Source organism: Dermacentor variabilis, chromosome 10, assembly GCF_050947875.1.
Source record: "Dermacentor variabilis isolate Ectoservices chromosome 10, ASM5094787v1, whole genome shotgun sequence".
Lineage (NCBI taxonomy): Eukaryota > Metazoa > Arthropoda > Arachnida > Ixodida > Ixodidae > Dermacentor > Dermacentor variabilis.
In genome coordinates this window covers 15,982,441-16,009,564 of record NC_134577.1, presented here as the reverse complement: position 1 = coordinate 16,009,564, position 27,124 = coordinate 15,982,441, and the positions used below count along the sequence as shown (strand labels likewise).

At 45.5% G+C, this 27,124-nt stretch overlaps 1 protein-coding gene and 1 long non-coding RNA gene across 11 annotated transcripts in view; both read left to right on the top strand.

Moving 5' to 3' along the window:
* Positions 1-27,124, top strand: part of LOC142560010 (uncharacterized) — a 184,537-nt gene that overhangs the window by 66,028 nt on the left and 91,385 nt on the right. For 8 of the 10 annotated variants that reach the window (XR_012823296.1, XM_075671754.1, XM_075671753.1 and 5 more), the window contains exons 1-2: positions 8,264-9,613; positions 11,531-11,719. Coding sequence is in view for 9 of the 10 variants with exons in the window: in XM_075671754.1 (XP_075527869.1) it covers positions 8,327-9,613; positions 11,531-11,719 (1,476 nt within the window). In the remaining variant the exon portion in view is untranslated. The other 2 variants (XM_075671756.1, XM_075671757.1) reach the window with 1 other exon arrangement.
* LOC142560009 (uncharacterized) lies at positions 19,510-24,276 on the top strand. The gene is made up of 2 exons (XR_012823295.1): positions 19,510-19,556; positions 20,644-24,276. It is a non-coding gene; the product is annotated as an uncharacterized LOC142560009 (long non-coding RNA).

The following is a 27,124-nucleotide window of genomic DNA, read 5'->3' as shown; positions in this document are numbered from 1 at the left end:
AAGCGTCGACAAATTGCTGAGGCATCTGCCAGAGTCGATGTGCACGATTCTATGCGGTCTCCAGACTCCGGCCGCTAAAAGCGCCGTGCAAGTGCTCGCCGTACTGTAACCGCTCATGGCAGCTCTTCAAATAGTGTGAAGCCCTTTCTTGGCGCCTTTTTTTATGGATTCGCATTTGAATTAGTGACCCCAGCCAAGACCTAGATCGCGGTGGCTTCTTGGATGACATTTCCGAGTTACATTCTTGAACTATCTTGACAATCAATGAACGGCTGAACTTGCCATCGCCGTTGTGCATCCCTTGTCTGTGCCATCATCACATTTTTACGTCCCTGTTCACCCTTTTCCTGGGCAGAGTAGCAGGTTATAGAAAGAGCGCGGTCGCTCAGCCGACCTCTCTGCCTTCCTTCAAATAAATCATATATATCACTTGTGCTCCATCTTCCTTTCGCGCTGCTGTGTACCCTGCTTTGGTAAGCAGTATACGGACACCTAAAGGACTAGCCATGACGGCCGCGCGGTTCAGTTTCGGCGTGTCGTGAGCACCCTTGACGCGACCTCGGTGACCTTCATTTCCATTTGCGCGCAGCATGAAGTGCGACGAAAGGAACGAGGCCCGAAACCCAGAGCTACTAAGGAAAAGTATGTCTTGACCTCAGAAGTCCTCGGGTTTTCGACGCTTTCACCCCTTTTCGTGCTTCCGGCATTCGCCTGGGATTTTTCTTCTTTTTTCTTTTTTTTTTTCAAGCTATTGTGATTCTCCATCCGATGTTTCCTCTTCTTCCTTTTCCGTTGCAATTTCGAGACCGGTGGTCAATGTGTCTTCGGCTGACCCCGGCGGTCAGAGAGGAGATGAATAGAAGCTCGTTGCGGTGGTCCTGATCCCAAAGTGGAAGCAGTCGTTTCTGTGACTTACGAGAAAAAGCGAAGAATAAGAAGAAATACAGATCCTTCACACTGCGTTGCGAGATCCATGTGTTGACCCAACAGCAACGGCCTGTTGTCTTTTACCACTTCCGCGCACCCTACTTTAACGCTGCTTTGGGATGCCTTCGATAACCATTGTCCGACCTTTGGCTAACTAACGCGTCTTTGGCTCTCTAACTATAAGCTTTGGCTCTCTAACGCATCTTTGAGGCATCACTGGTAGATTTTTTTGGCAATCGTAGAATGCCATTGGCCCTGAGGGAACGCTATAAATAAGTTCTCCATTTCGTTTCACACCATTGCGGGCAGTCTAGTGATCCTCACATATGGTAATTGTTGGTGTTGTCTTGTGGAACAAGGGCCATAAAGCCAAAGTACGCCAGGAACTTGCCTCAAGACTTCGACGGAGCCTGTGTTCCGTCCCGACTCCTGTGTAGTCAACTTTCATTGGACATGAGTACTTACAATACCGGGTACTAAACGACACGTAGTTCCAGCGCGCAATTAGTGTTTTGTTTGAAAAATAACATTTACACGTGTTCCCTCTAGCAGGTTCCCACCTAATGAACCTATTCTAGTTACCGTAAGAACGAGTAAAGCGCACGTAAAACGCCAAAAAATCCGGCCAAAGAACGCATTTGTATACTTTATGGCCGTCAAAAACGACATCTCGACAACAAAAGTAAATACGGAAAGAGGACCCGAAGGGAAGCCACTCTGCTGGGACCTCTCATAATGTTAACTAACAAGTAATCAGCACTGAAATAACGATGGTTATTTCCTATCAATACGAAAATTATGATGGATGGGGGGGAATAAAAGTGACAATCCGCTTGACGGAATTCAAACTCCCATAACAGCAGGCAGCAGCAGTGGGGGCGTACAGTGCAGAAATCGTTGGGAACACATACGTGATATTTGTTCTGCTGTTGAACCAACGAAATTGAAATAACAATGAAAACTGCAACCGTAAATTCAATTTCGGAAGACAATAGAAAGCAATGCATTATTACGTGACACTGTATTGGATCGCCCAAAAATAAAAGAAATGCACGGATATAATACATCAATTGCTGCGTTTCAATAATTTGTTAGTCGTACGCGAAAAGTTTCCACGACCACTGTGATGGATTAACATGGGTTAACTATGGTACCTCGACTAAAATAGTTAGAACATCGATGTTATACATTTTTAAAAGCTTTTCTGTATGTTTTAACATTCATTCTATGATCAATGGCTATCGTTCGTAAATCGAAGGTAACGCGTGAAGTGGGCTTTCCCCAATAAGCCTTTGTAATGCGGTAAAGCCAGCTTTGACGAAGGCTCTTTAGGGCGTGGCTCAAGCAACCATGAAACAACATAGAAACCACGTTGAGCTCTCACATACGGATAAAGTTTCACCTATCAGAATACAATAAAAAAATATAGAACATCTGATCACGGAGCGCGCTTACTTTTGTAAGCCGAAGGCGTATTTTTCGTTACCCACCGTGCGCCCTTGTTATCATTATGTTAATTACCGCGTTATTTTTTATGCACTGTTTCAGCTGACCAACTGTACACTTCTTTATACAAAAAAGCTCAATAAAAAACCTCGCTCTCGATCCGCTTCGCGGGAGCTTGGTTGTTTTGATCCGCATGCAATCCGCATAACTTCCACGTCCCCGTTATCACGGAGTGCTTAATTTTCTCGCCAACGATCCTCGTTTTCTCGCCAAGATCGTGTCCAACAATTAAATGCGTTCGGGTGTTTCGGAGTGTCTCGGCGTGTTCCATGGTATGGTCACGTCCTTTACCCGCTTTCCGAGTCGTCGTTGCTATATTTCTTTTTTTTTCTGCTCTCATACTACAGGAAAAATCCTGCACGCCGCTCGCCGGGCACGTATTGTACTGCTTCTTACCACGCCCGTCAATAAATCCCACTGAATCCGCGGGAGGGGCAGCTGTGGTAGTTGCAAGAAACGCGGCTACACGCCCCGTCTCATTAATTGCGTGCAGTAAGGCGATGCCTGTGGAGTTGGCACGAGCTAATCGGTGGTCATACTGGACTACCAGCGGTGGGCGGCCGGGCGGCCGGTGACATAAGAACGGTCAAGCGAGCAACCACAACACTATCTGTTCTTATTTCGCAACTGGGATTTCTACAGCTGTCACCACAAGCTGTATGCAGGTGCGATCGCATGACATTGGTTTGGCATCGTGGTACGCACATGATCTTGCTGTCGACATGTTAAAAAAGCTTCCCGCGCGTGAGATCTGTTTGTAATTGACTGTTTTCATTGAAATATAGTGGTTATCTGTCAAGGTGACCTAGAGAGCGCCTCTGTGCTGATGAGTAATTCTTTTTAGGGGTGAGCACCACTTTGAACTCCGTTTCTGGGCCCAATGTATTCACCAATTTGCAATAGACGTGCTTCTGAGAGTCGTAATTCAATGAAAAACAAAGGAACTTCCAGCCAAAAAAGAAACAGTTCTTACGAGCGAAGATCTAAGCGAACGTGGTTCCGTATGTGCTGATGTTAGGCTCACCCTGTCCAACTCCGCAGTGCTTGCAGATCCAATGTGGGACGTAGTCACCGTTATACTTAAACCCTGACAGTTCTTCAGAAAGCCGCATCGCAGCGTATTCTTCGTGTTCAGGCTTGTAAAGAAAAAAAGAAAGCAGTGACACCACTACGTTGCCCAACGCATACTGCCGGTTAGGTTCGTTGTGCCGGAGTGGCACGTTATGGTGGACATTACGCTGAGATTGACCACGGCGGTTGAGACACTTCCAGGCGGGCCCCGGCATAAAACGAGGCGAAGTATGGAACGGCCATTGCACGCAATTTCGCGACACAACCAGAGCGCGGCGCTGGGCACAAGGTGCGCACGAGCGTGCCCGCGACCGGCTTTCCCGCGGCCCTGGCCAGCGATGAAGTTGTCCGGAAACTGTTTCCGCTGCAACCAAGAAAATCACTGACGCGGAAACGTCGTTACTTGCCAGTTTCTTCGCCCTGTCTCCCTCGCCTTCGTACTTACGCTACCGTGCGTGCGTTCCTGGCTCTCACGTTCTGTATTGAGCGGACGCACCATCAGAGTACGAAGGGAGGCTCGCTTTGTCTTGTGTGTCGAGGCAACTGCACTGGATGCATCGCCAGAAGCGTGCAAGAAGCTTGCGACGGTTCAACTTAACCCTGCGGATCCCAATGTTTCCATTAGGTTAGGTTAGATTAGATTAGATTATGGAGTTTTACGTGCCAAAACCACGATATGATTGAGGCACGCCGTAGTGGGGCACACCGGAAATTTGGATTGGACCACCTGGGGTGCTTTAGCGTACTGCCAAATCTAAGTACCATGGGTGTTTTCGCATTTCGCCCCCATCGAGATGCGACCGCGGTGGCCGACATTCGATCCCGCGGCCTTGTGCTTAGCAGCCCAACACCATAGCCACTGAGCAACCACGGCGGGTTCCCAATGTTTCATTTATGCTATGCGCTGATTTTGATACCTCGAGGTTATTAGTTAGGCACGCGCAACTCAAAGCATCAAAAAATAAAATTCTGAGGTTTTACGTGCTAAAATCACGATTCGATTGTGAGGCACGCCGTAGTGGGCGACTCCAGAGTAATTTTTACCGCCTGGAATCTTTTTAACGTGCAACGCACTTCACGGTACGCGAGCTTTCTTTCCTTTTTTTTTTTTTTTTTTGAATTTTGTCCCATCGAAATGCGGCCGCCACGGCCAGGATTCGATCCCACGCCCTTGAGGGGGGGATGCAAATGAGAGAAAGGCAGGGAGGTTAACCAGACTTAAAACCTTGAAGCACTGCATATAGTAACGTTCTTGATATCTGGAGTGAAATCTGCAATTGTCAATAGCGCCGAAAACTAATTAATAGATAATTATGCTTAATAATTACTAGCAATTAACAGATATGCTAATTACCTTATAACTCAACATTTCGTGTTTTTTATGTGTTCTCCATGGCCAGAAATAAATGCGAATTTTTTTAATTTTGCGTCATGTGTAACTTTGTTTTGGTGCTACAGGATTAATCTCATTCGGAAGATACTAGAGAAAACTGAAAAGCGGAAATTTGTTTGAGCGAATCATAGGTTCATGGTACACAAAAGGTCAAGTGCCCATCTTATAATGTCCTAATTATGCTTATCTATGGTCTTAAAGACGACTTTACATTGAAGTTACATTTAAGGGACCCTTAAAGCATCTCAGAGAGTGGAAGCAGCTTTTTCATGACGTTCACAAAACTACGTTCGCGTGCCTTTTTGCAGGACGGCTGCATGGTGCGCTTCAACTGTAGTACTTAGATTTTATGGCCAGTTCAGTTGCAGCAGGCATCGTTCCGGCGGAGCCGCTAAAAACTAGATTACGGGAAGCCGTTCATGTTAACTTCTAACACTGAGGGCAAGACGCGCATATATGAACTGAATGCGCTTTAGGCACTCTATTGTATACTGTCACACTTCGTGCGGGGACGACGGATATCCAGCCTAGAGCTGCACAAGGTTCACAGCACATCGACAAACTTGTCCATAACGTCGGCTGAACACAAGCGGGGAGCTATTTTGCATGCTTGTTTCAAGTTCGAGACGCAGCTCTACTTGCGAACTTGGTTGACTAAGCCTAACGGTTTAACCAGACGATGAAAGTCTTCACAGCGAGCATGCACGCTGCGTTTCGCGTACTTTTTTTTTTTTTTTTTTTGTCATGGGGTGTCACAATGCATGTCACTAAGAAAGGCCCTGGATTGATGGTGGTTCAGGATTTCGCTGTCCGGCAGGCCTATTTCAGTCACGTGCGCACTAGTGCACGTAAACAGGCACAACAAAGAGCGTGCTCCAGACGTCAGGAGTGCCTAGTACAAAGTATAAATAACTGTTTCATTCTCGTGACAGCCTCACTGAACTCAAAGCGTAACCCAAGGTTGCACTTCCGTTTTTCCGCTCGTCATCGTCTCGCTACGCAAAGCAACGCGCCAAGAGACCAAACGCTTCGGAAGTGTAACCCATAATTAGCTCCTAAGCCGGCAGGGCGAGTGACGATGGCCCATCTCCTACGGTAACGGTTGCAGCGCGTCGACTAAGCTGTGTCATCCTGAAATACTGCTGTTACGTGCACACTACGTGGTGGCAGCCGTTACACCTCCCCCCAAGACGTGCGTCATTCGTGACGTCTATAGTTGCGTTCCGCGAAAAGGCGATGACCAAGATATCCTAAGGTTGCTACGAAGCCTCCTGTGACGTCTTCAGATCCGTGCCGGAAGCAGACGACTAATAAATCGAAAGTCGGCTGCGAAGCCATCACCTGACGTCTAATAACTTGAAGTCAGCTGCGGAGTTTCCGTGGTTTACCTATAGCTGCGTGGCCCGTATCATGGATAATTCGACGCCGACGAATTTTGCGATGTGGTTTCTTGCATCGCGTCAAGAAAGAAATCGCAATTTTGACGCGGGGGAATTTTTGAGGGCGTGGCTGCCTGAACGTGATTGACAGAAATTTGTGAACATGCGAGTCCCACCATCCCTATGTCTCTCTACATACGCGCACATTTGGTGGAACTCCTATAAGTGTTACCACTAAACTGTAATTCTGCCACTAAACTGTACTGCGGCCCTCCGGATTGTAGCGGCAGTGGTATTAGAGCAACTAATTTACGGGCCCGTTTAGCGCTGAAATGCCTGTCCGTGTCTTGATCCTGACACAGTGGTTTGTCTATCATGAAATATGACAAGATTTGGAAATTTGGCGTTTAATAACTCTCAGCTCGTGCGTCATTGGGAAGCAGATCACTAAGCAGGCGTCCACGAAAGACTAAAGCTAGAACTTGAGGGAAACAAAGCATACTTCAAGTAGCGCTGGGAAAATCAGTGTTGCTGGTGGCCGTTCCTAATATACACTTATATATATGGACGTCATAGGACTACTACATCAAACGGCTACGGCGAATTGATTCGTGATGTCTGCACTTGTGTGTATTTCGACTGGTGCTTCCTCAGAAGACGGCCTGCGAAGCCGTTTATGACGTCACCAGTGGCGCATCGGATCCAGACGACAAATAATTCAGAAAAGCGTGCACGCACACAAAGCCAGGGAGAGAGAAGCATGCCGCAAGGGGCCTGAAGTCTTCGAGATCGGTGAGCGCAGGCACAGCAGAGAGGCTGCGCGGGCAAAAAAAAATAATAAATAAAGCGTTGGGGCGTGTGCTCTAATTTTATCCTCGCACAGGATCCGGACAGCAGAAAGGTCTCGAAGCTCCGGCTTACGGCACACCCTCCTTCCTTCCACTTCACCCCCAACGGCCCGTTTGTGTTGCATGCTCGGGGCCTCTTCCACTGACAGAGCGGCGGGTCTTCTTCTTGGCAACGATTTCCTCCCCTGGAGTCTGCTAACTCTCTCTCTCTCTCTCTCTCTCTCTCTCTCTCTCTCTCTCTCTCTCTCTCTCTCTCTCTCTCTCTCTGGCTCTTGTTAACCGGTAGGCGAGGCGCTCCTTCGGTGCGAGCCTCTTTCTTCTCTCGCGAGCGGAAGAATTGAGCCTTTTGTCCGAAGCGCCTTCGCCCACTGTTGGTCGTCGCTGTTTCAGCTGGGAACATTGTGAACGCCTCTCCGCGACGTTTATATCCTGAGGGTCGCGGTTAATTGGCGTCTCTATTCGTCTCAAGGCTAGAACTCGGCACGGACGTATGGCTTTCCCTGCCGTATTTTCGTCACTTACGATCTACGGTATAGCTCTCTCTTTCTAATCATTGATTATTGTCACTGTTCTTTAAAACCTCCGACTTTCTGACATGTGTCGTGCAATCACCCTCCAAGTATTGGCTCAGAACTAAACTTAGGACTTCAAAAGTAGCCGCGTGTTAAGTGAAACAACGTGTAACCTTTCTGCTGTAAGCTGATGCTTATCAGCAAAACACATGCGCACCAGCAGCAGAAATGCATATCAGTACGGCTAAATGACACTGTCGTAGTACATGGAGACGATAGCTATACAAAATGGTTTGGGTGGTGGATATCTGTCGTCGAATACAAAGGCAGCTCAATCAGCTGCGTGCTGTGATAGACGCCGCAACAACTGAAAATGTACCATTGCGTTGGCGCTTTGTGTCCCTTCATTTATTTTGACGTGAACATTCCGTATGTGAATTCTTGCTAATCTTCCTAAAGCGCCTGCGTATATGTCCTTTCTATGTGTACGTGTACGTGTCAGATGTAAGCGCGCTGCTTCCATATCATGGCTCACCAACTAGCCCATCAGTATCGTTTGAGTAATGTTGCTCTCTTCTTTCTGTGTCGTTGCAGGTGACCATGTCAGACGTGGCCGATTCTGTGAGTAACCCACAGTCTCCGGTGAATGGCATCTTGCTGGATGAACCCCTGACGCTTGACTTTGATCCAATGAGTTTCCAGCTGTCTTCCCCTACCGAGGCAAAACCCCCTGTCGACCTTGTCGACTCGTCCCCCGAGGACCCTCCCTTTGCTAACGAACCCCCAGAGATTGCTAACGATACTAACTACAAATACAACCCAAAGTCCTACCTCCTGGACCTAGAATCGCTGCAGGAACTGCAGGATAACGTGCAATCGACGTCGTCTACGGTTCAAGACGACGACGCGATGGCAGAGGACGAAAGAGGCGAGACGACGTTGAACGACTCCATTGCGCGCGATGGCGCGGACCAGAGGCCGGACCTTCTCGTCGGAGTGACGGTGACTACGTCACCCGGAGGGCACCAAGCCTACATACTCGAGGAGGATGAGGACGAGTTTGACCTCACCGACCCCAAATCGGAGGACGACTCTCGGGAGGTCGATCTCTCCGTGGACGCGTCCGAGTCATCGTCCAGTCTCAACCCGGAGAGTTCGAGTCCGCTGAACGGCGGGCCACCCGGTAGTAGCCCTCCCGAACATCAGGAGGACGTGGTCGGCTCTCCATTGGCTAACCTTCCAGAGGATGGAGTTGACGAGGAAGAAACGCCTACGCCACCCCTGAGAGATGAGAGTCGGCGGGGCGGGAGTTCGGTGCAAATCGTTGACCTCTCTACTTCATCTTTGGACGAAGGCTTGGGCAGTTCCGAAGCACGGGTTAACGGCACGGCAGGAGGACAGCCCATAGCAGTAAGCTTCGCTTACCATGTGACCACACCAGAGGAAAGTGAATCCCGACCGGAAGCAATACCGGAGGAGGAAGAGGAAGTAAATGATGACGGCTTTGGCGGAGTCAGTAGCGCCGTTCAGGAGCTGGCCAGCTTCGTTGGGGAAGGCGCCGACCTGCCACAGGATGGTCAGTTTGTAGATTACGTGGTCAGCACGCCGGAGGACGAAGAGGACTCTGTTTGCAACGTCGAGGACAACAGTTTCACCAGCCCCGTGCCCGAGATGTCCAGAGAGACGTCGTCGGCCATGAGTTCGGACATGGACACGTCGTCGAGGACGACTAGCGTGGAGACGGTGGCGTGTGCCAGCCCGCTGAATGCTCAACAGGACGCCAACATCTTGAGAAGTCCCCAAGGACGGAACAGCACCCCGCTGTCTCCCGAGCGTCACGACGAGGCGTTTGACCCCGCGCGTAGCCCTAACAATCTTTGCACGACCCCCGTGTTGGCTTGCTCACCCACTGACACGGCAGAGGTGGCTGACTCGCCAGAGCTTGAGAGCAGTGAAGATGAGTTTGAGTATACGCCTGTAAGTGCACCAGTTCCTGGCTCAATGCTTCTTGCCCGCTTAATCGGCTCAGCTTGCTCATTTTCTAATGTGCGTTACCCCGCTTCTGCACGAACGCCGCTGTTGATGGTGTGTGACTGAGATGCTTCTAATATCATTGTTGAGAGAGTTCAATGACGGTCCTCTTCTGTACACGAACGGCAGCAGTTAGTGGCTACTCCGAACAGGCTCTCGTGAGTTCTCGCTATGATCTCGGTGGTACAACCGAGATTGGCGTTAGCTATGGCGATACAAGTTTTCAGAGAGTTCCATGTGCCTAACTGCAGTGAAGCATGAGACGATAACAAGTAATTTCTTAAACCCTGTCCAATGTGTAAGGGTGAACTACCATAGAAGTGCTCGATCAATGGTCTATTGTGTAGCGCGGGCGTCAGTTGTCAATATTTGCAATATAGCTTTCCTCTCCAAGCAGCCTCCTGTTGAAGCCATGTAGTTTTCCTCTCGTAGATGGCGTGCCATCGGCCGCCATGTGAAAGTATGAATAACACTAAACATCTGAGCCCCTGTTCTAATCTCATATACAGCAAGACTGCCCGAGCTGCGCATTGAGCTCCACTTTGGCGTGTGGCGCGTCACGTCAAGCTGTCTGTACCGCCACAGCCAGAAATATATACGTCGGCGATCCTGGTAATGCAGAAATTTTTCGATGCACCCAGGCTTAGCTGTGACCAAGAGTCTCAAATTATGTGGACCGTCGCGAAATTCCTATGCCTCAGTGCTATAAATCCTCCCAAGGCATCCGTTCGTTTGGGAATAATTGTTTTTCCTATTTGTTAAGAGCCCAGAAAGTAGTTAACCGAAAACTATGCAGTGGTGCAAGCTGATATTTATCCCTATTTGTTGAAAAAGAAAGCGGAGAGGGAGATCATCAAGAAGTGTGAAAACATGTCGCTCGATAAGAGTGTCGCCAGTTACGTCCTAGGAGAGCCTCACCAGCGGCCGTTTACAACTGTTGTGTAAACGGAGAAATCATATGATTTCAGCTTATCTGCTTTCAGCAGTGACAAATGGTCCTTCCGGGGACATAGAGCTCAGTTCGGTGGCCTAATTCTTCCTCCACGCTTCAGCAGTGATGGTGACCTCGTCGGGCAACCGTCTTGATTTTTGGCAGACCTCTTTTGGCTTATACAGATGGCGCTGAAGGTCGGGTCGTAACGCATTTCCTTTTCGGCTTGTCATACCCAGGCAAAAGAAATAGGGTACAATATATCATGGATATCTCAAAGGGACACTAAAGATTAAATTTAATCTGCGGCAGTAAATTACGCTTGTGCAATCGACAAACAGCCGTTGTTACCGCAATAAAGGGCTTTTCAAGCTAAGAAAAAAATAACTAGAAACTTAAAAACGAAATTCGGGTGGCGACGCCGTACTGAAGTTCTCGCACCAGGATGCCATGACGTCACTGCTATAGCTAACCGCTTATCGGTAGAGAAGGACTACACCACATTCCGAGAATCTGTAGAAGGGGCCTAGAAATATTTCGATAACCTTGTTCTCCATCAAAACGACCCAAAATGCGGGAAAGAGCTTTAAAATACATGACGGCACACTGGCTGACATGCCGCGGCGCCTCATTCGAAGAAGGGCATTTAGAAGACACCACTTACTGTAGCAAATTATTTGGGGAACTCGTACGCTTGCCAGCATTTATTCTGCGAGTTACAAGGTTTCACTTATCGCCAAACTTCACTTCACGCCGATGAAAAGTGACAGGTTTATAAACTGTCCTGTCGGTACTCCTTTAAAGTGTTCGCGATAAATTTCAACCAACTGGCCTTCCTGGTCAGCTTACTACACCATCTTGAGTGTCACAGTAGCGTTCGTCGTGTGGGTGCTCTGTGATGTTGAGTCGTGGACGCGCGCACTGCGACGCAGGCGGGCGTTACAAAGTCCTCGGTCACCAAGAGCAAGCGAGTGGTGGCCAGCGCCCGAACGAGCAGCAAGGACGGCATCACGCTGCAGCAGTCCAGCGTCACCTCGACCACCAGCCTGGACTCGCACACCGAGGTGGTCACTGGCAAGGGTGCCTACGATGGGCTCAACGGCGTGACCGATAAGACCGAGGTAAGCTATGGCTGTGTTTTGGGCGTGCCTTGTACTCCGGTTTAGTCCGCTCTCTATAACACCTGTCGAGGATTATATGAAAGTTCGACAGCAGAGGTGACCATCTCACTCCGCTGGAAAGCCTTCGAGAAAACACAACCTTGTTTTCTTCCCCATCTTGCATGTTTAGCAAAACAGACGCCACGCTTATCCGTACAGCGCAAACACCCTCTCCCCACTGCCCACATTATAGAGCGTTTACAAAACTTTCTGGGAAGTCCCCGCTGCTCTCACTGCCAGAGCTATCCTAACACATAGCATCAGCTGTGAGCCAATTTCCACACCCATTGTATGCTACAGGACATCGTCACCGCCCTATCAGTCCGACCCTGCTTCTGGAACGAATGGTTAAGGCACAAAGTTGGGCTAGTTGTTAGCGAATGGATCGCTTCGCCCTAACAGCTTACGACAAACAAGGTGGAGTCTTGTGGTACAGCCTATGAAGAATTCTTGATCCGGACGACTCCACCAATATGTAGACTCCGGACCTGCAGCCTAATAAATGTGTATCCCTATCTCTCTCACCATAGCACAGCAATCTGATATCTGGTTGGAACATTCAAAGCGATAGCGGTTGTATAGATTATTCACTCATTTCCCTCTCCGATCTGCGTCCGTGCCTTACCAATATCATCTTGCGCGTTAGCAGCAGCATCGCTTTACGAGTTGCGCGATGCAGGACATGTAACAAGCTGCTGTCATTTCAAACATACTCGATGAAATAATACTACTGACAAGATAATACTCGCAGACCTTTTTTGCTAGAATGTCACGGAATCGCATGACCTCATTTAGCGTGCACTTTGATTGGTCGGCGAGAGAATCGAAGCCGTCTTACGTCGTCATCATGACGTACGGCTTTAGAACTCCACTTATTCGATCACGAAACAGCCAGGCGTCAAAACGTCACCGATGCAATAGCCCACAATGAGCGCTATGCGCGACCGATATCAGCGAGAACTGTAGCTATCAGAAAGGGCAGAAAGTCGAGCCGTTTTCATTGACAGCAGTCACGCCTTGACACCACGTACAGTATCCCACCTGGTATTATAGTGTAACGGCGCCAGAAATGCGGAACTTGTGAATGCATTACCTACGTTTTCTCTCTTTTCTCTACTTTTCTCTTTCTTTCTTTCTTTCTTTCTTGTACTATCGCCAAGCTTGACTTGAAGCAGGCAGCCTGTTGCGTGTATACTTCAACAGAAAGCGCCGCTTCACGAAGGCGTGATTGCTGTCTTCCCACGATTGACGTTCGGCGAGGCGCGAGAAAACGTTACACGGAGTGAATGGAAGTGGCGCGGGCGTTCGGCTGTGCCCGGCCGGCGTGATGGCCTGACACGAGCGGTGTATCCGACGCCGCGTGCTAAAACACCAATTTCCCCACGCTCCGGTCTATCGAAAATGCCCGCGAACTTCTCAACGCGCGCGAGCGCGCCAGGTGATGGCAGTGAGGAAAAAAACGCCCGCAAGCATTGCTCGAGCAATGCGGGAAAGTCTCGCGCGCGGCGCTCTCTCTACAAGCCGATCTACGAAAGCGTGCAGTACTGCGAAAGCTTCTGCTGACACCCACAGAGTTTTCAACTAATATTGCTAGAAATAGTACTAGAAATAGAAATAGGATAGTGTTCCCTCTATTCCGCTTTCCTCTTTCTGTTCCCCCTTTTCCTTCCCCCAGTGTAGGGTAGCAAACCGGACGCTCGTCTGGTTGACCTCCCTGCCTTTCCTCTCTTTGCTATCGCTCTCTCTCTCTCTCTCTCTCTTGCTAGAAATACATGCAGCATTGCAATCATACTGCTGCAGTGAAAATCGCGAGTAGCGCAGGCGTATTTCTTCTACGATTTAGCGCGGATGCATGGAGAAAGCACATTGCATCTTCGTTAACTGTCTATTGCAGTTCGGCTGTGCCTTCAGATAGTCTAAGAATTCCTCGAAAGACAAGAAAACGACACATTACGTGCCAAAATTGTAATAGGGCTGACGTCACTCAGAAGCCCCTGTTATGGAGTTTTCGTGGTAGTTATATACGGCTGCCTACCGTAGTTGGCTTGGTTTTGGCCCTTAAAACCTCATTATGTTTTTTTTTTTACCTCTCGTGACCAACTTAACGAGCAGTATAAATTGAAACGCGAAGTGGAAACAAGCGATCACGACACCTATTACGCGTGATCACGTACATGTAGGTGTGACCTGTCATCGCGCTGTGGCCTATTTCTAAGCGTCGAGTAGGCCCAAGTGTACGTTTTGATGTATATGAATGGAGCCACTGTTACAAATGCAGACGAATTTGGCGACTGAACAAGGCATAGGGATAGCTTCGAAATTCTTTGCCTTCGAATATATGCTGATGGTACGTGCCCATACACTCTAAGAAAAAAGAGAGTAAAAAGTGAGTCACGGCAACTTGACTCTCTTTTTTCTTACGAAGACCCATTTTCGCGCGGGTAGAGTCACAAAACAAGAGTCAACATTTGTGTATGGGTCGTTTGACTCTTAATAACACGCGAAGAGTCGTCGTGGAAGATCGCGACTCCTCTGATATTCGAGATGAGTCTGGCGAGAGAAAGATTAAAATGCAGGAAAAGAAATACCAGATAACGTCTTCTGTTTTAGGCAGGCCCTCGGGTTCCTGTCCTGGTTGTAATGCGGTGTATCATTCTTTCGTCCTTGTCATGTTCTGCAATTACATCGAACTCCAAATATCGATTTTCCTTGAACATGTTTGTTAATATCTCACACACTTAAGTGATAGCTGGCTTCTATACTAAGGAATACCCGAATTTGTCACACTGGATTCTGACCATAAGTAAATCTAAAAAAAAAAAGCATTGGCTACTAAAGAGAGCACTGCAACGAGATAACAAGTTCAGTAGGCGCACTCAGCAGTGCCGATTGTAAATGTAATTGCGCTGCGTAAAATTAAATTTTGAGGATTTAGGTTCCAAAATCAAGATCTTGTTATGAGGCGCACGGTAATGGAAAACTGCAGATTTATTTTCAGCAGCTCGGGTTATTTAAATGTGCACGGAATGCACAGTATACGCGCGTTTTCGCATTATGCCCCCATTGGAATGCGACTGCTGCGGTTGTGATTGGACCCGCGACCTCGAGCTGGGCCACCGCAGCCACTGGGCTACCGCAGTGCGTTGCGTTCCGCGACCAGAAACAAACATTAGCGTACGCAGCACTGCTTTTGAACCCCCTAGAAATGTAAAAACAAAAGTGTAGCAGTTTCCCCCCAATGCTGCATGAACCACTGCACGAACAACTGCACGAACCAAGGTTCGTAGTTTCATCGCCTGAATAAAGTGCGGTAAACAATCGCTTACTCCGTAAATTAGCAAGCATGGGGTCACGCGCGCGCGTGCAAACATGAATAGATCTCATTCAATGACCGCGAACACTCGCTGTCACAGCGTCGGCGTGATGAAGGGCGCGAACAGAGCGGACAGAACGCTTCTGCTGCCTCGTCCTTCAAAGCGTCTCCGAAACTTGAAATGGCGCTATAAAAGCGCCCTCCCCCTCTCCCCCCCTCTCCCCCGCTTTGCACCCATCGGAAATTATCGCCAAGACAGAGCGAGAGTGGCGCCAGGCCGGGCTAGAGCAACGGCCAGAGGAGGAGCGTGCTAAACCAGCGCCTCCTTTCCCCGGCTTGCGCGCGTTTTATCACGTGACCACCTATAGATACTTGGGACACCCATCCAGGCACTATACGTCTCGGCTCACTCTCGTACACTTCCTTTAACGCGCACAGCCAACGGCGCAGGATAGGATCTTATCGCACTTGACTATATACGTAAGCTCACGGCAACACCGACAGATATATTTCGGCGGTTGTATCCATATAATTGCTATCGCAAAATTCGCAATAAATAAAAAATTTTACTAAGTACCAACCACGCTGCTTCTCCATGTCGTGATAGAGCGGTGAACTATAGTTCTAGAAAATGTGTTGCTAAATCTCCGCCAAATGACTACGCTCGCATTTGGTGACAGCGGCACACAGTAGCAAGAACTTGTGGAGGAAATACCGGAGTTCTGGCAGCTTCAGGTGCACTAGATCATTCAGTAACATGGGCGGCTTTGTAGTTCTACCTTACATCAGAGCAAACTGCACTCGACAGAAATCAAGGGCAGCCGCACCGTTATATCTAAGCAAATTAAGGACAATTACGCCGCGTCTTCACTTCGATCACGCTCCGACAGCCCAACGATAGATTTCATACGCAACCACACTCGGAAGAGCAAATTTTGCTTCTGCCAAGTGAACGTAGCGGGTATTTCAAGACGCGTGTTAAATTCATGACTGTTTCATTCGTGAACATTACTTAAGTGACGTAAAATTATCAGAGCAAAACAGTTTTTATCTCAACGCGAGGAAACAGAACCGAAACTAGCGCAACTGTTTTGCTCAGTTGTGCAGATACAAAATGATCCAAAGCCGAAGCCGTCAGTAGCATGACGCCATTTTACAGTTGCGCTGCATCACGCGCGAGTACGTTGTCGTTGAGTGGTTCTGAAATCGCTGCGTTAGGGGCGACTGCAACCAGGCGTTGCGGCAAGTTACGGTGGGAGCTTCTGTCCGTGCTGTGTGATTTCAACGAGGGGGACCGCCGCCAGCAGCAGCGTGTCGCCGATGTCGTCTTTGCCGACATCGAGCAAGCGATGCTCGCCGGACCGTTACAAGCGCCCGAAGTGCTGCAGTTTGCATTGCATCTTTCATTGTGATATGGGAGATCGCAAAGGACAGAGACGACCAGATGCATACGAACGACTACCAGCGGGGAGTGACCTGTGCCATATTTCTCTTAACGTCTCAGGTAAGCATATCAGCTTTTGTTCCGAGTTTACAAACGGCGCGTACTCTGCCCTTCCGGTATGGCTACATTTTGCGCCACGTTTCTCATGGCAGTTCACAGACGTTTCTTAGGCATGCGTGCGCGTATGTATGCGAAAATACTACTGGCAGACGGAAGCCTCAGGAGAGCGTCTGAAATTATTGCAAGGCTGTACTGCCAGGAGAAACACCGTTCTTAACGACTCTAGTGACGAGTGGCCTGTCGCATCGAAAAATCCGTAGAATATCAAGTACTGCGTAACTGGATGTGTAGATACAATACTCGCACCAGTGTGACTTTCGCTGGCGAAGACAGGTAGTCGAAAAGACAGCTTGTGTATTCTGAAGATTTACTAGCGCTTTAGGTATATTACGGCGAATAATAAAAGCGCTACAACGCTGTATGGCAGTGTCAGGCGATGTGGGAGCACAGATAATTTAAGAGCGGTAAAGCGGCTGCCTGCTCAAGAGAACAGACACAGCGCTTTAAAAGCGCTGAAACAGAACAAATTTTATGTGCATTTGGCTGCAAGTAGAAAACACATTAGCTCACAATCTAAGCCTATATATAATGTATTATGTTTACGTAATCTTTATTTTCACGCTTGTAAATATTTAAAAGCATGAACTTGCTGCAACATTTATATAGTAAATCCTACTAGGCTTACAAAACCTGGCTGTGTTATGTGGTGAAATTGTAATATTGCTACTGGATTTTTTATATCGAGTCCGGTGTTTTATGAAAAAAGGTTCCTTTTATTTGTAGTTTTATGTTAGTGCGTATATTTGCCAAGCAGAAATGAGTTGATTGCAAAGTTGTACCTTCCAGTGAGCTGCATATGAACCCAAGGTTATCCTGTCTTGGCTATTGTAATGTGCATACAACAATTTTAAGTATATACAGCTGTAGTTGGCTTAATCGCTGCAGCATATTTTGTAAAACTAGAAGGCCATTTATTATTTTGCTGCTTCCATGCAGAAATACCTTTTTTTATACGAAGAAATGCTGACAGTATTGAATGAAATGAAGTGTGGTGTATTTTTCTACTAACTTAATAAAGGAAATTTCGTCTGCTGTGTATCAGAGTTTAGTTTCACTTGTTGTACTAAACAATGCGTTATGTCCTCGGCTACTGCTGTTGTCCTGTGTATTTTTATAATTTTGATATGTATCTTATTTTAGGTATTCAAGAAATGGCAACAGCCAGAAGTTGCCATCTTATCCAGCACGTTATGGGTGAGACAAATTGTAGCAGGCACTTTTGCATATCTCATTAGCATATGATGCTATCTGTTGTAATTTTTGTGTCCACTTTCCTGCCTTTATGCATTTTAGTATTATTGTGCAAAGGGTAATAGTTATACATTGAGACAGAGTAATTGCCAAAAGGGGAGACATGGTTGGAGAAGACAACACACACAAGCCTCCTTTGTCCGTATCTCTATGTTGCGCAGTTACTCTGTTATCTACCAACAAGCCCAAATTCCTCAGCAGCTACACTTACTAATGATCTGTTATTACAATTTCATTGACATAACATTGAAAGTACAGAGGTACACAGGAAGACAGACTTGACATGATGAAGAGCCGTAGAACAAGGAGCATCGCTGGAGCCAATGTTTCGACAAAAAGGAGATCTTTCTCAAAACGTTGGCTCCAGTGTATTTTCTTGTTCTATCACTATTTACGGTTAAAAGAAAGCAGTATTGCTCTTGCTCAAGTATTATGCATTATGGAATAGAAATTAGCAGGGTGAAATATCAGGAATGTCAAAATTCTTGTATATTCCAACGCTAGAGCAAAAGCCAGAAAAACAAGATGTAGAGAACCACATTGTTATTTTTCACTGCCCAGTTTGGCCAGCTTCATTCCGAGCTTGCACTTTGTTGCATTAACGACCACTGGAATTCGTTAACTGAATTAGCTTGGTGATTTACTTATGTTAAGAGATTTTAAACTTGTATTAATGCAGGTTACATAATGCATGTAAAGAAATTTACAATGACATTTTAAGGTGGCAGGCTTGCAGTTGACTAGCAGATCACTTCAACCAAGCTTCCATGCACAAATCGGTTGCACATCTTTTTTCATTGTTTGGATTTTCATAAACTTAAAGGGACGCTAAAGTGTTAAATGATTTCTTCTGCATCAGTAAATTACCGTTCTACAACACCAAAAACACCACTCTTACAACGATAAGACGTTTGGCAAGCCATGAAAAGCGCAGGAACGAAATACAGGTGGCGACGCCTACTTAAGTTCCCGCACCTGGGGGCTGTGATGTCTTGGATTTTGATGGCATCTTCTAGGGCCTACTAATTATATATAGCGGTACAGATTGACTACATTGGGTTCTAAAGGAACCAAATAATAAACGTGGGAAGTTTCGGGAACCTTTATTCAGCCAACACAGCCCAAATGCGAAAAGATGCTTTAGAATCCCTGACGTCACGCTGACGTACCGGCGCTGGGGTTTCGGCGCAAAATTCATATACTGATACTTGGACCTTCATGTTCTCATCTAATAAACTATTTTTTTGAAATGACTGCCTGCAGGGTTCTCAAACAATGCTTCATTAGTCTAAACTGTTTTATTGTTTCACTTTAGTGTCCCTATAAGTACCGTTTCTTTTTTGTCGGGGTTATAGTTGTCTAGTAGGACCTAACTGTTTGCCTTTATTTGTATTGGTGGTCATGTTACACAGACAGCAAAATTTTTATTGTAAATCATGACGTGGTAGAACGAAGAACATTTGTGCAAATTTGTTGCAGGTACACTCTGGCGGCTTCTACCCCTGCGTCCTACCACCACCCTTTCCCGACTACGTCCACTAGGGAGTTGGGAGCCTTTGGCGGCTTCTGCCACTGCATCGTGCCACCACCATGCCCTGAACACGTCCACTAGAGAGTTAGCAGCCTTAGTGATGATGCCAAGTAGGCTGACAGCAGACAGAAATATTCAGGTAAATACCTACAATTAAGCGGCGTCCTTTTGAGTGAAGTGGCTTGTAGCCACTCAGCAATGAAAGAAGTAACTTCGAAGCAGTTTAGACTCGCCTTCTGTCTGTGCAGGGATGCTCAAGTCTATGCATTTTGTCTTAGCTTCCAAGAGGCTGTGTGTATTAGACGAAACGCGATGCAAATTTTCAAACTACAAGGGACCAATTGTAAAATTGTTTTCTTGCGTAACACAAAAACTACTTTGATAAAGCTTTACCAATTTAAAAACAATTCAGTGTACTCTCATACATGGTATTTGGCATAAATTTACTAGGGCTGCCTCAATGGTAAGTAGGCCGATTAACGTACACCAAAACTGACTTCTTTCCCAAGTTCATCCTCCTCTCTCTGCTCTGCTGCATAATGTATCTTTCTGAAACCAGTTCTTGCACACAGCACAAGTGCTAAACACATGGATTACATAAATTTACAGCTTTTGCTGTAGGTCACTTTTGTGAAAATAAAGTTAATAAGCCATTTGGTCCATTTTAATCGGCCATAATAAAGTGAGCAGTGGCTAATAAGCAGTCAAGTTCTTGGTGTAAGGCCTCTCTTCAATGTCGTTAAAAATTTGGCCCTCTTAATGAAGGAACCAATTTTTTGGGCTATGCCATTTTATCATGCATAGTTTGGTGCGTTACACAAAATGTGACAGTGTTTACGCCAGTAAAATTTTTTTTGCTTTAAGTATTGCGTGAAATTGACATTTGTTCTATATTGAAGGGCCCCCAGTTTTCAAAAAGAAATTCCAAGTGGTCGTGTGCCAGGTTGGAACAGCTGGCATGGGATAGCCTACTGACACAAATAGGGAGGGTCGTGTACACTTGACTTTATGTTAAGATACTATTATTGATCTAGAAAAGACAAAATGAAGGATTCCATCCTACAAGCAGCTCTTCAAATTCATTTACACTTTTGCACGTTTATATACCTTGAGTCTGGTGACTTGTATCTGTTTTCATCATCTGCTATGTGCAGATGGTAAACTTCAGATTTGCCCTATGGTGCAGAATATTTTGGTGCTTATATATTTGGATCTGTGTTTTTCAGGTTGCCTTGAAATTTTACCCAAGCCATGCCACGTACTCGGGCCAGGCCTCTTGCGAACTACATATAACCAGGCTCAATGCATCAGTGTCGAGTGAGTCCAGAGATCAAGGAAACCTGCTGTGCAACCAGCGCGCAACACTTGGTGACCCCTCTACGTGTTCCGTCTATTTCACAGCTGTACCTCAGTTTCCATCTATCCAAACAGCATCACCAGCTGTTTCTTATCTTATCGATCACTTATCGAACCATGGATGAATGTTGGGGTGGAGTGATTTGAACAGACATTCTATTTGTCTCTTCAAATTCTTTGCAAATATTTCTATTATTATAATTCATATGTTTCTTACACCTAGTTTTTAATAGTTCCTTTCTCGCAGAGTTCTCACCATCAACTCCTGCTATTATAATGTATACCTGTCTTTATGCCCCGTTTCTCATAGTTCTTTTGTACTTGTGGATGTAATTGATAGGTTCTTGATTCTTGTTGTACAGAAGGCTAAAATGCAAACTTACGGTATTTTTTCTTCCTTTGATAACCTACAGCACTGCAATGTGTTCAAGAAATTTAACATAACATGGGCTCTGGTGCAGGATAAATTTAAGAGCAATATGGAGTACTTATTTCAAGCACCCGTTATTTTTGAAAAACTCAAGGATATAAGAGCACAAGAAAGAAAATATTAAACTAGAGAAACATGGGTTCCCCTCAAAAGTCTGGTAGTAATGTGACTTTTTTTCGCTGCAAAGATACCAGTGGTACTCGCATGCAAAGTTTGAGACATAAAAGCTATGATACCCTTGCCATTTCTCAGTGCTTATTTGCCACACTGACGAATGTCAAAGGCAGCATAGGTTTCATGCATACATTGGTTAAATTACACCTTTTGAGTATTGCATTTTTCAAACACACAGGTTTACAGCAGTGCTTTAAATAGCAGATGTATTTCCTAATTTTCAGAATTTGTTAATGCAAGATTAACGCTACAGATCATGTATAAATAATTTTACAGGCTATATGTCCATGGATGCATGCTTCTTCTGATAACGAAGCAGTGCCATGGTGTCGGGGGACGAATGTCTTTATTTCAGATTTAAACATTGGCTTCCAGGTCTTGGTTAGTCTCCTACACTGAGTATTCTAGGTCAGAGCCCATTTACTAGAGGTAAGTGAATTAAACTAGGAATTGTAAACACCAAAAGATCTTGTTCGGGACAATAATGTGACAGTCAGCAAGGTTCTTTGCGCATTCATTTCCAAATTTGTGAGATTATATTTTGACTGGTTTCACTAACGCGAGAACAAATATTTGTTTGTTCTCACACTAGAGTTGGCTGCCCCCATTGCCACGCAACCCCTTTACAGGCTAAAAATTCAGTGTATTAATAGGCTGTTTTTTGGTTTTGCGCACTCAGTGTTAAGGGATCCGAACGGTGACATACAACAGAATGCAGAAAAATGACTAAGGAATACAAGCAGGGCGTGGGGATTTTTAGGCAGATGCGTGCATGTGCTATTTATAAAACTCCCTATGGTATGCCTGAAGGCATTTTCTAACCCTTTTGTAGAAACACTAACACCCACTTATTAAGGGGAAATGCTTCTGGAAACAACTCTTTTTAATTATTTGTACTAGAGGTTTGAATATACTGCCATTCATGGGGAGTTTTATGTAGATTTGAATTGTCATTGGTTTTTGTATAGCTGGTGTTTTTTAGTTATGTCCTACATAGTGGCAAAATATTTTTATGTGCACTTTCTTGTAAATATTTCCCAATTATTTTTTCAGGCTACAATTTTTGGTAATAATGGTATTCGTTGCAGAAAGGGCTAGTACATGGCATTTAATAAAAAAGGTATTGGTCTGTAGATTTTCTGTCCTCGGCATTTGTTCTGTTCCACAGCTCTTTCTTGAAATCTGAAATGATGTACCCATCTCTTTGTTAGCGATAAACAGGGAAATCTGTCAGTATGTTTTCTTTAAAATGGAGCTGATCAACCTAATAGTTAGGCTATTTGCTAATTATAAATTACAACAATAATAGTACAGGACCATAAAAACAGATTGATGCTGATTAACAGCTGTGCCCAGCTACATCCACACAGCTGTGCCACACAATGTGCATGTGTTCAAAAGAGCCAAATGCCCCAGAGAGAAAGCAAGAGTAACTTGTTGTTTGTCATCTTGTACAAGCAGATTATGCGCCAGATGTAATTTATGCTCAGTAAATACATAAATCAGTCATGTGAGGTGTCTCACCTCAGGTTGCAAGTTCGAACTTCTTGTAATCTTGCTTGTTTTTATTTTGTTTCCTTTGTGAGCATGAGTGACCTAGTTGCCTTGGTACATATTGTCAAAACTGTTTCTTCACTGGGAATGGCAAAATTTCAATTACATACAATATTCCCAGTTACTGATATGGTAGACTTGTATCATTCATTGAAACATATCCATGCAATGCACAGTGGGAACCCAAATTATAAATATCTGTTCTTGCTTTCTACCCTGCTCTACAACATAATGAAGATACAAAGCAAAACTGTAAGTTTGCAATTGTCCCCCATAACCTGAGTTTCGCTTAGAATTTGAAAAAGAAAATTTACATCATGCTATGGTGTGAGAGTTGCTTTGGGCATCAAGTGAACTGCGTAGCACCTGTGCTAGAGTACACAACAAAGCAGAAAATCGCACCAGATTGGAATGACAGTGGTAAGTTAAGAACAGATGTGTTATTTCGCGCAGCATTAATGTGGCCTATCATCTGCTCCTGTTTTGTTTTGTGGGAACCCATACCTTGGGAAGACAATTTTTTGCACCAATCTTACCTTAGCGGGACACCAGAGAAAGGTAGATATCAAGAACAGGTATTCACACTTTGTTGCCCACAGCGTATTATCTGGATGTGTTTCACTCTACAAAAGCCTACTGTGGTAGATAATCATAAAGACAAAGACAAAAGAATTAAAAGAGGTATGTGTCAGTCATCCTTCCATGACCTCCAGTGTTTATAGAAACACTTCTTTCTGTATATGTGCCAAGCCGTTGGGAGGCTTTACGTAACTCAGTCATGCTTTCCAAGTTAAAAATCGGAATAACGACAATCACAAGAACATCATATGAGTGATTTGTAAATGTGGCACCTAATGTAACTTATTTACGTATGTGCTGAGGGTAGATTACAGCCAGTGCATAATCTGCTCTTACAGGATAACTTGTGATGAGTAAAAAAAGCCTTCCTCAGATCTTCCTCTTTGTTTCTTTTGGATCTTGGTGCACAGTGTGTATTGTTACAGCTGCGTGCATGCAGCTGGGTATAGTTTGTTTATGTGTTCTGCTTCCTCCCTTGTCCTCATTATTCATGTGCTATCTTTGCCGTAACAAAATACAGCGGCCTGTGTTACATATTTTGTCAGCGTGTTTGCATTATGGCAAGTTTTGTATTAGTGGTTATTGCAATCTGTGAAATTGTCTGTGTCAGCTGTTAAGCTTCGTCTTGGAAAAGTATGTTTGTCAACATAAATAAACAATTAGTATAAATGTTGCTGTATCTATTTTTGTAATATTATCTGTTGTGAAGCTTTTATACACTGTTGCATGTTGTATGACAGAATAAAATTGATGCACAACTTTTTAATGTGGTATTTTTCAGATCAGTTTTCAACTGACGCTAACACGCACATGTTGTGGGGGAAAAGTGCCAACAAGAGTACCATAAGGTAAGACAGCTCTTTTTACTGTTAGATTGGATTATCAATTGCCAACCAGTTGTTTTCAGCAAGCATAGTATAATGCATAGATTATGTAATCTAAGTTGGAATATTGTTTTTATTGCACTTGATTATCTGGGTCTCCTTTGTACATAAGTGCAGCCTTTTTTATTTATTATGTGTAGCTTGCGTGCTTAAAATGTTAAAAAGTTCTAAATAAAAACACGTCTCGAAGAACAGTGAAATAGGTTTAACTTATAAATGTTTTGACAGAGACTTGTGCAGTACTGAATTGAGCTTCTACATGAGTTACATAATATTTTGGGGTCTCATTATGGTTCCGAGTTGCATTGCAGTGTCATGCATATGCACCTGCAGGCTACATATTGGATGTTTATTTAAGACTGTTTTGCATGGTTGGCTATTGATTCCAGTTTAGTAGTAATGAGAACTGTCTTGCTTTCATGGTGGTTCTGTGCTAATACATTTGAATTTTCCAGAAGACGACAAACGGTGATGAAATGTTAACTTTTTGTTGCTAATCTGCCATGTCCTTTTTGGCAAGTTTGCTATGGGTTCTTTCTTATATGTTGTCTTTTTACAGTAGTCATCTTGAGAACTAGCTGTAGTCGTGTGTACTTACAGCAAAAGTTGGTGACACATTTTGAAAAGCGGCTCGACACTGCCATCCGAGAGTCAAACAACTTACATGGATTAGTTATTTTACTCTATCTGCAAGAGTCCTGCACCACGCACTAAGGGTAACTTGACACACACTGCTGGAGTCATCAGACTCATCAAGAATTGTTACCCGAATCCTTCAGCAGCGGTCATGTGACCCTTTATCTTGAGTCGTCTGACTCATGCAGAATAGTTAACGGACTCACTCAGCAATAGTCGTGTGACCCTTTTGAGAGGGTTAGGAGACTACTACAAGAGAGTGTGCATGACTATTGGGTGTGGAGTCACGTAACCACCTTGTATCGAGCACAGATAGTCTCGGGACTCTCTTGCGAAAGAGTGTTCGCGTGTCTCCCACAAAGTGTGTCGTATACGTGGCGAGTCCAGACTCTCCGAAAAGAGTAAGAGATACTCCTTTTTTTCTTAGTGTGTACCTACATACGAAAAAAAGCTCGCTATCATTTGTTGACGAGACGTCGTGTTGTCCGCCGTTCAATTTATTCTTCCATTCACAGACGGCAAAACAATTTTACGTAATGTAGCGTTTCTCTCGTTCCAATTTCTTATCCGCAATAACGTAAAAACATTAATGCGTGCTTCGTGTTTCACAGATTTCACGAGTGTTACGAAAGCAGAAGTACCGATGTGCTTCCTTTTTTTTGTTTCATGCAATGCTTTGGCGGTGCTGCACCGTTTCTTTAACGGAGCCTCACAGACGCGCTCAACAAAGCGTCGCCAAGCGCGCGCCACCGAGCAACGTGGTCGGCACTCGGCGCGCGTTTTGTTGCCGCCGAGTGCTCGCCTTTGTTCGAGTAGACGTGCAACTTGATGGATCGCTGTTGTCGGCCGACTGGCGCCCGACGTTTTCCGAGCCAGTGAGCCGCGGCGCGAAGCCAAAGCCAAGCCAAAATCGAGCGGATAATGGGGCAAAAAAAGAAGAGAAAATCTCGGAGAGCCCCTGTTTGAGCGCCGTGTTTCGCTCCGTAATCGGTTTCGATGCGACAGGCCCTTTCCACCCCCCACCCCCTCTCCCAATCTATATAGCTCACTGTCTTCATTCTCTCTTTCCCCGCATTTCGACGCCACATGCGAAACCTATCACGTTATGATAGAATACGCTTTCCTTTCTTTTCTTTTTTAATTGGCATCGCGACCTGTTATGAGCTGTGCTTTGATCGCGTGTTCCCCTCCTATCATGGGCGTCAGGCCGGGAGTAGGGACGACCATGCGCGACGTAAGTGAGTGTCTGTCCGTACCTGCTTGACCATCAGTTACTCATTTTCTAAATCTCCATTTCGAGCATGGGTTTGTGTGTTTACGGTGTGTGCATGAGAGTGCTTCCCTTTCTGTGTTGGTTGTCGCGTGTGGCAGTGACGACACAAGTTGGAATAGCGTTTGGCATTTTGCTACGCGGCAACCTTTCAGCGTTTCATGCGTGATCGGAATGTGAGCTCTGAGCAGGCGTGACGCTGGGGTTGAGAGTGAAAAAAAAAGCGAAAGCATTGGCCTGCGAGTGTGGCTTCCCTGCACGTCGCCCGTATAATATTTCCAGAACGCGTCAAGGGTCCTGGGTTTATAACGTGTGCAGGACCGCTCACGTGCATGGTAGTGTAGCATTTGTTTGTTTGTTTGTTTATTTATTTGTTTGTTTGTTTGTTTGCCTTTGTTCATGTCGCCTAAACAGTAAGTCACTGAACGCAACCGAAGAGGGTGGCGATGGGGGCTTGTTGGTCGGTCATCATTGAAAAGTATCTGTATAGCGCAAGAAAACAGACACAAGAAAAAACGAAGACGAAGACAAGCGCTTCTCTTCGTATTCGTTTCTTCTTGTGTCTTTGTTTTCTTGCGCTATACAGATACCTTTCACTGAACGCATACTGCTACTGAACATGTTATTACAGTATGCAAAATCGGAGAATGTCTCTCTACGTAATTCAATTAAGAGGAAGCTTTGGCGCTAATTACCTTCCCCGTTCACGCGCATGTGAAACGCAGAAATGTTGTCATTCATAATCCACAACCACTTAACGGAATAAAGCAATGGTTCCTTTATTTAAAAGGAAACGTTAGATTCTAGCGATTATTGGTTACATG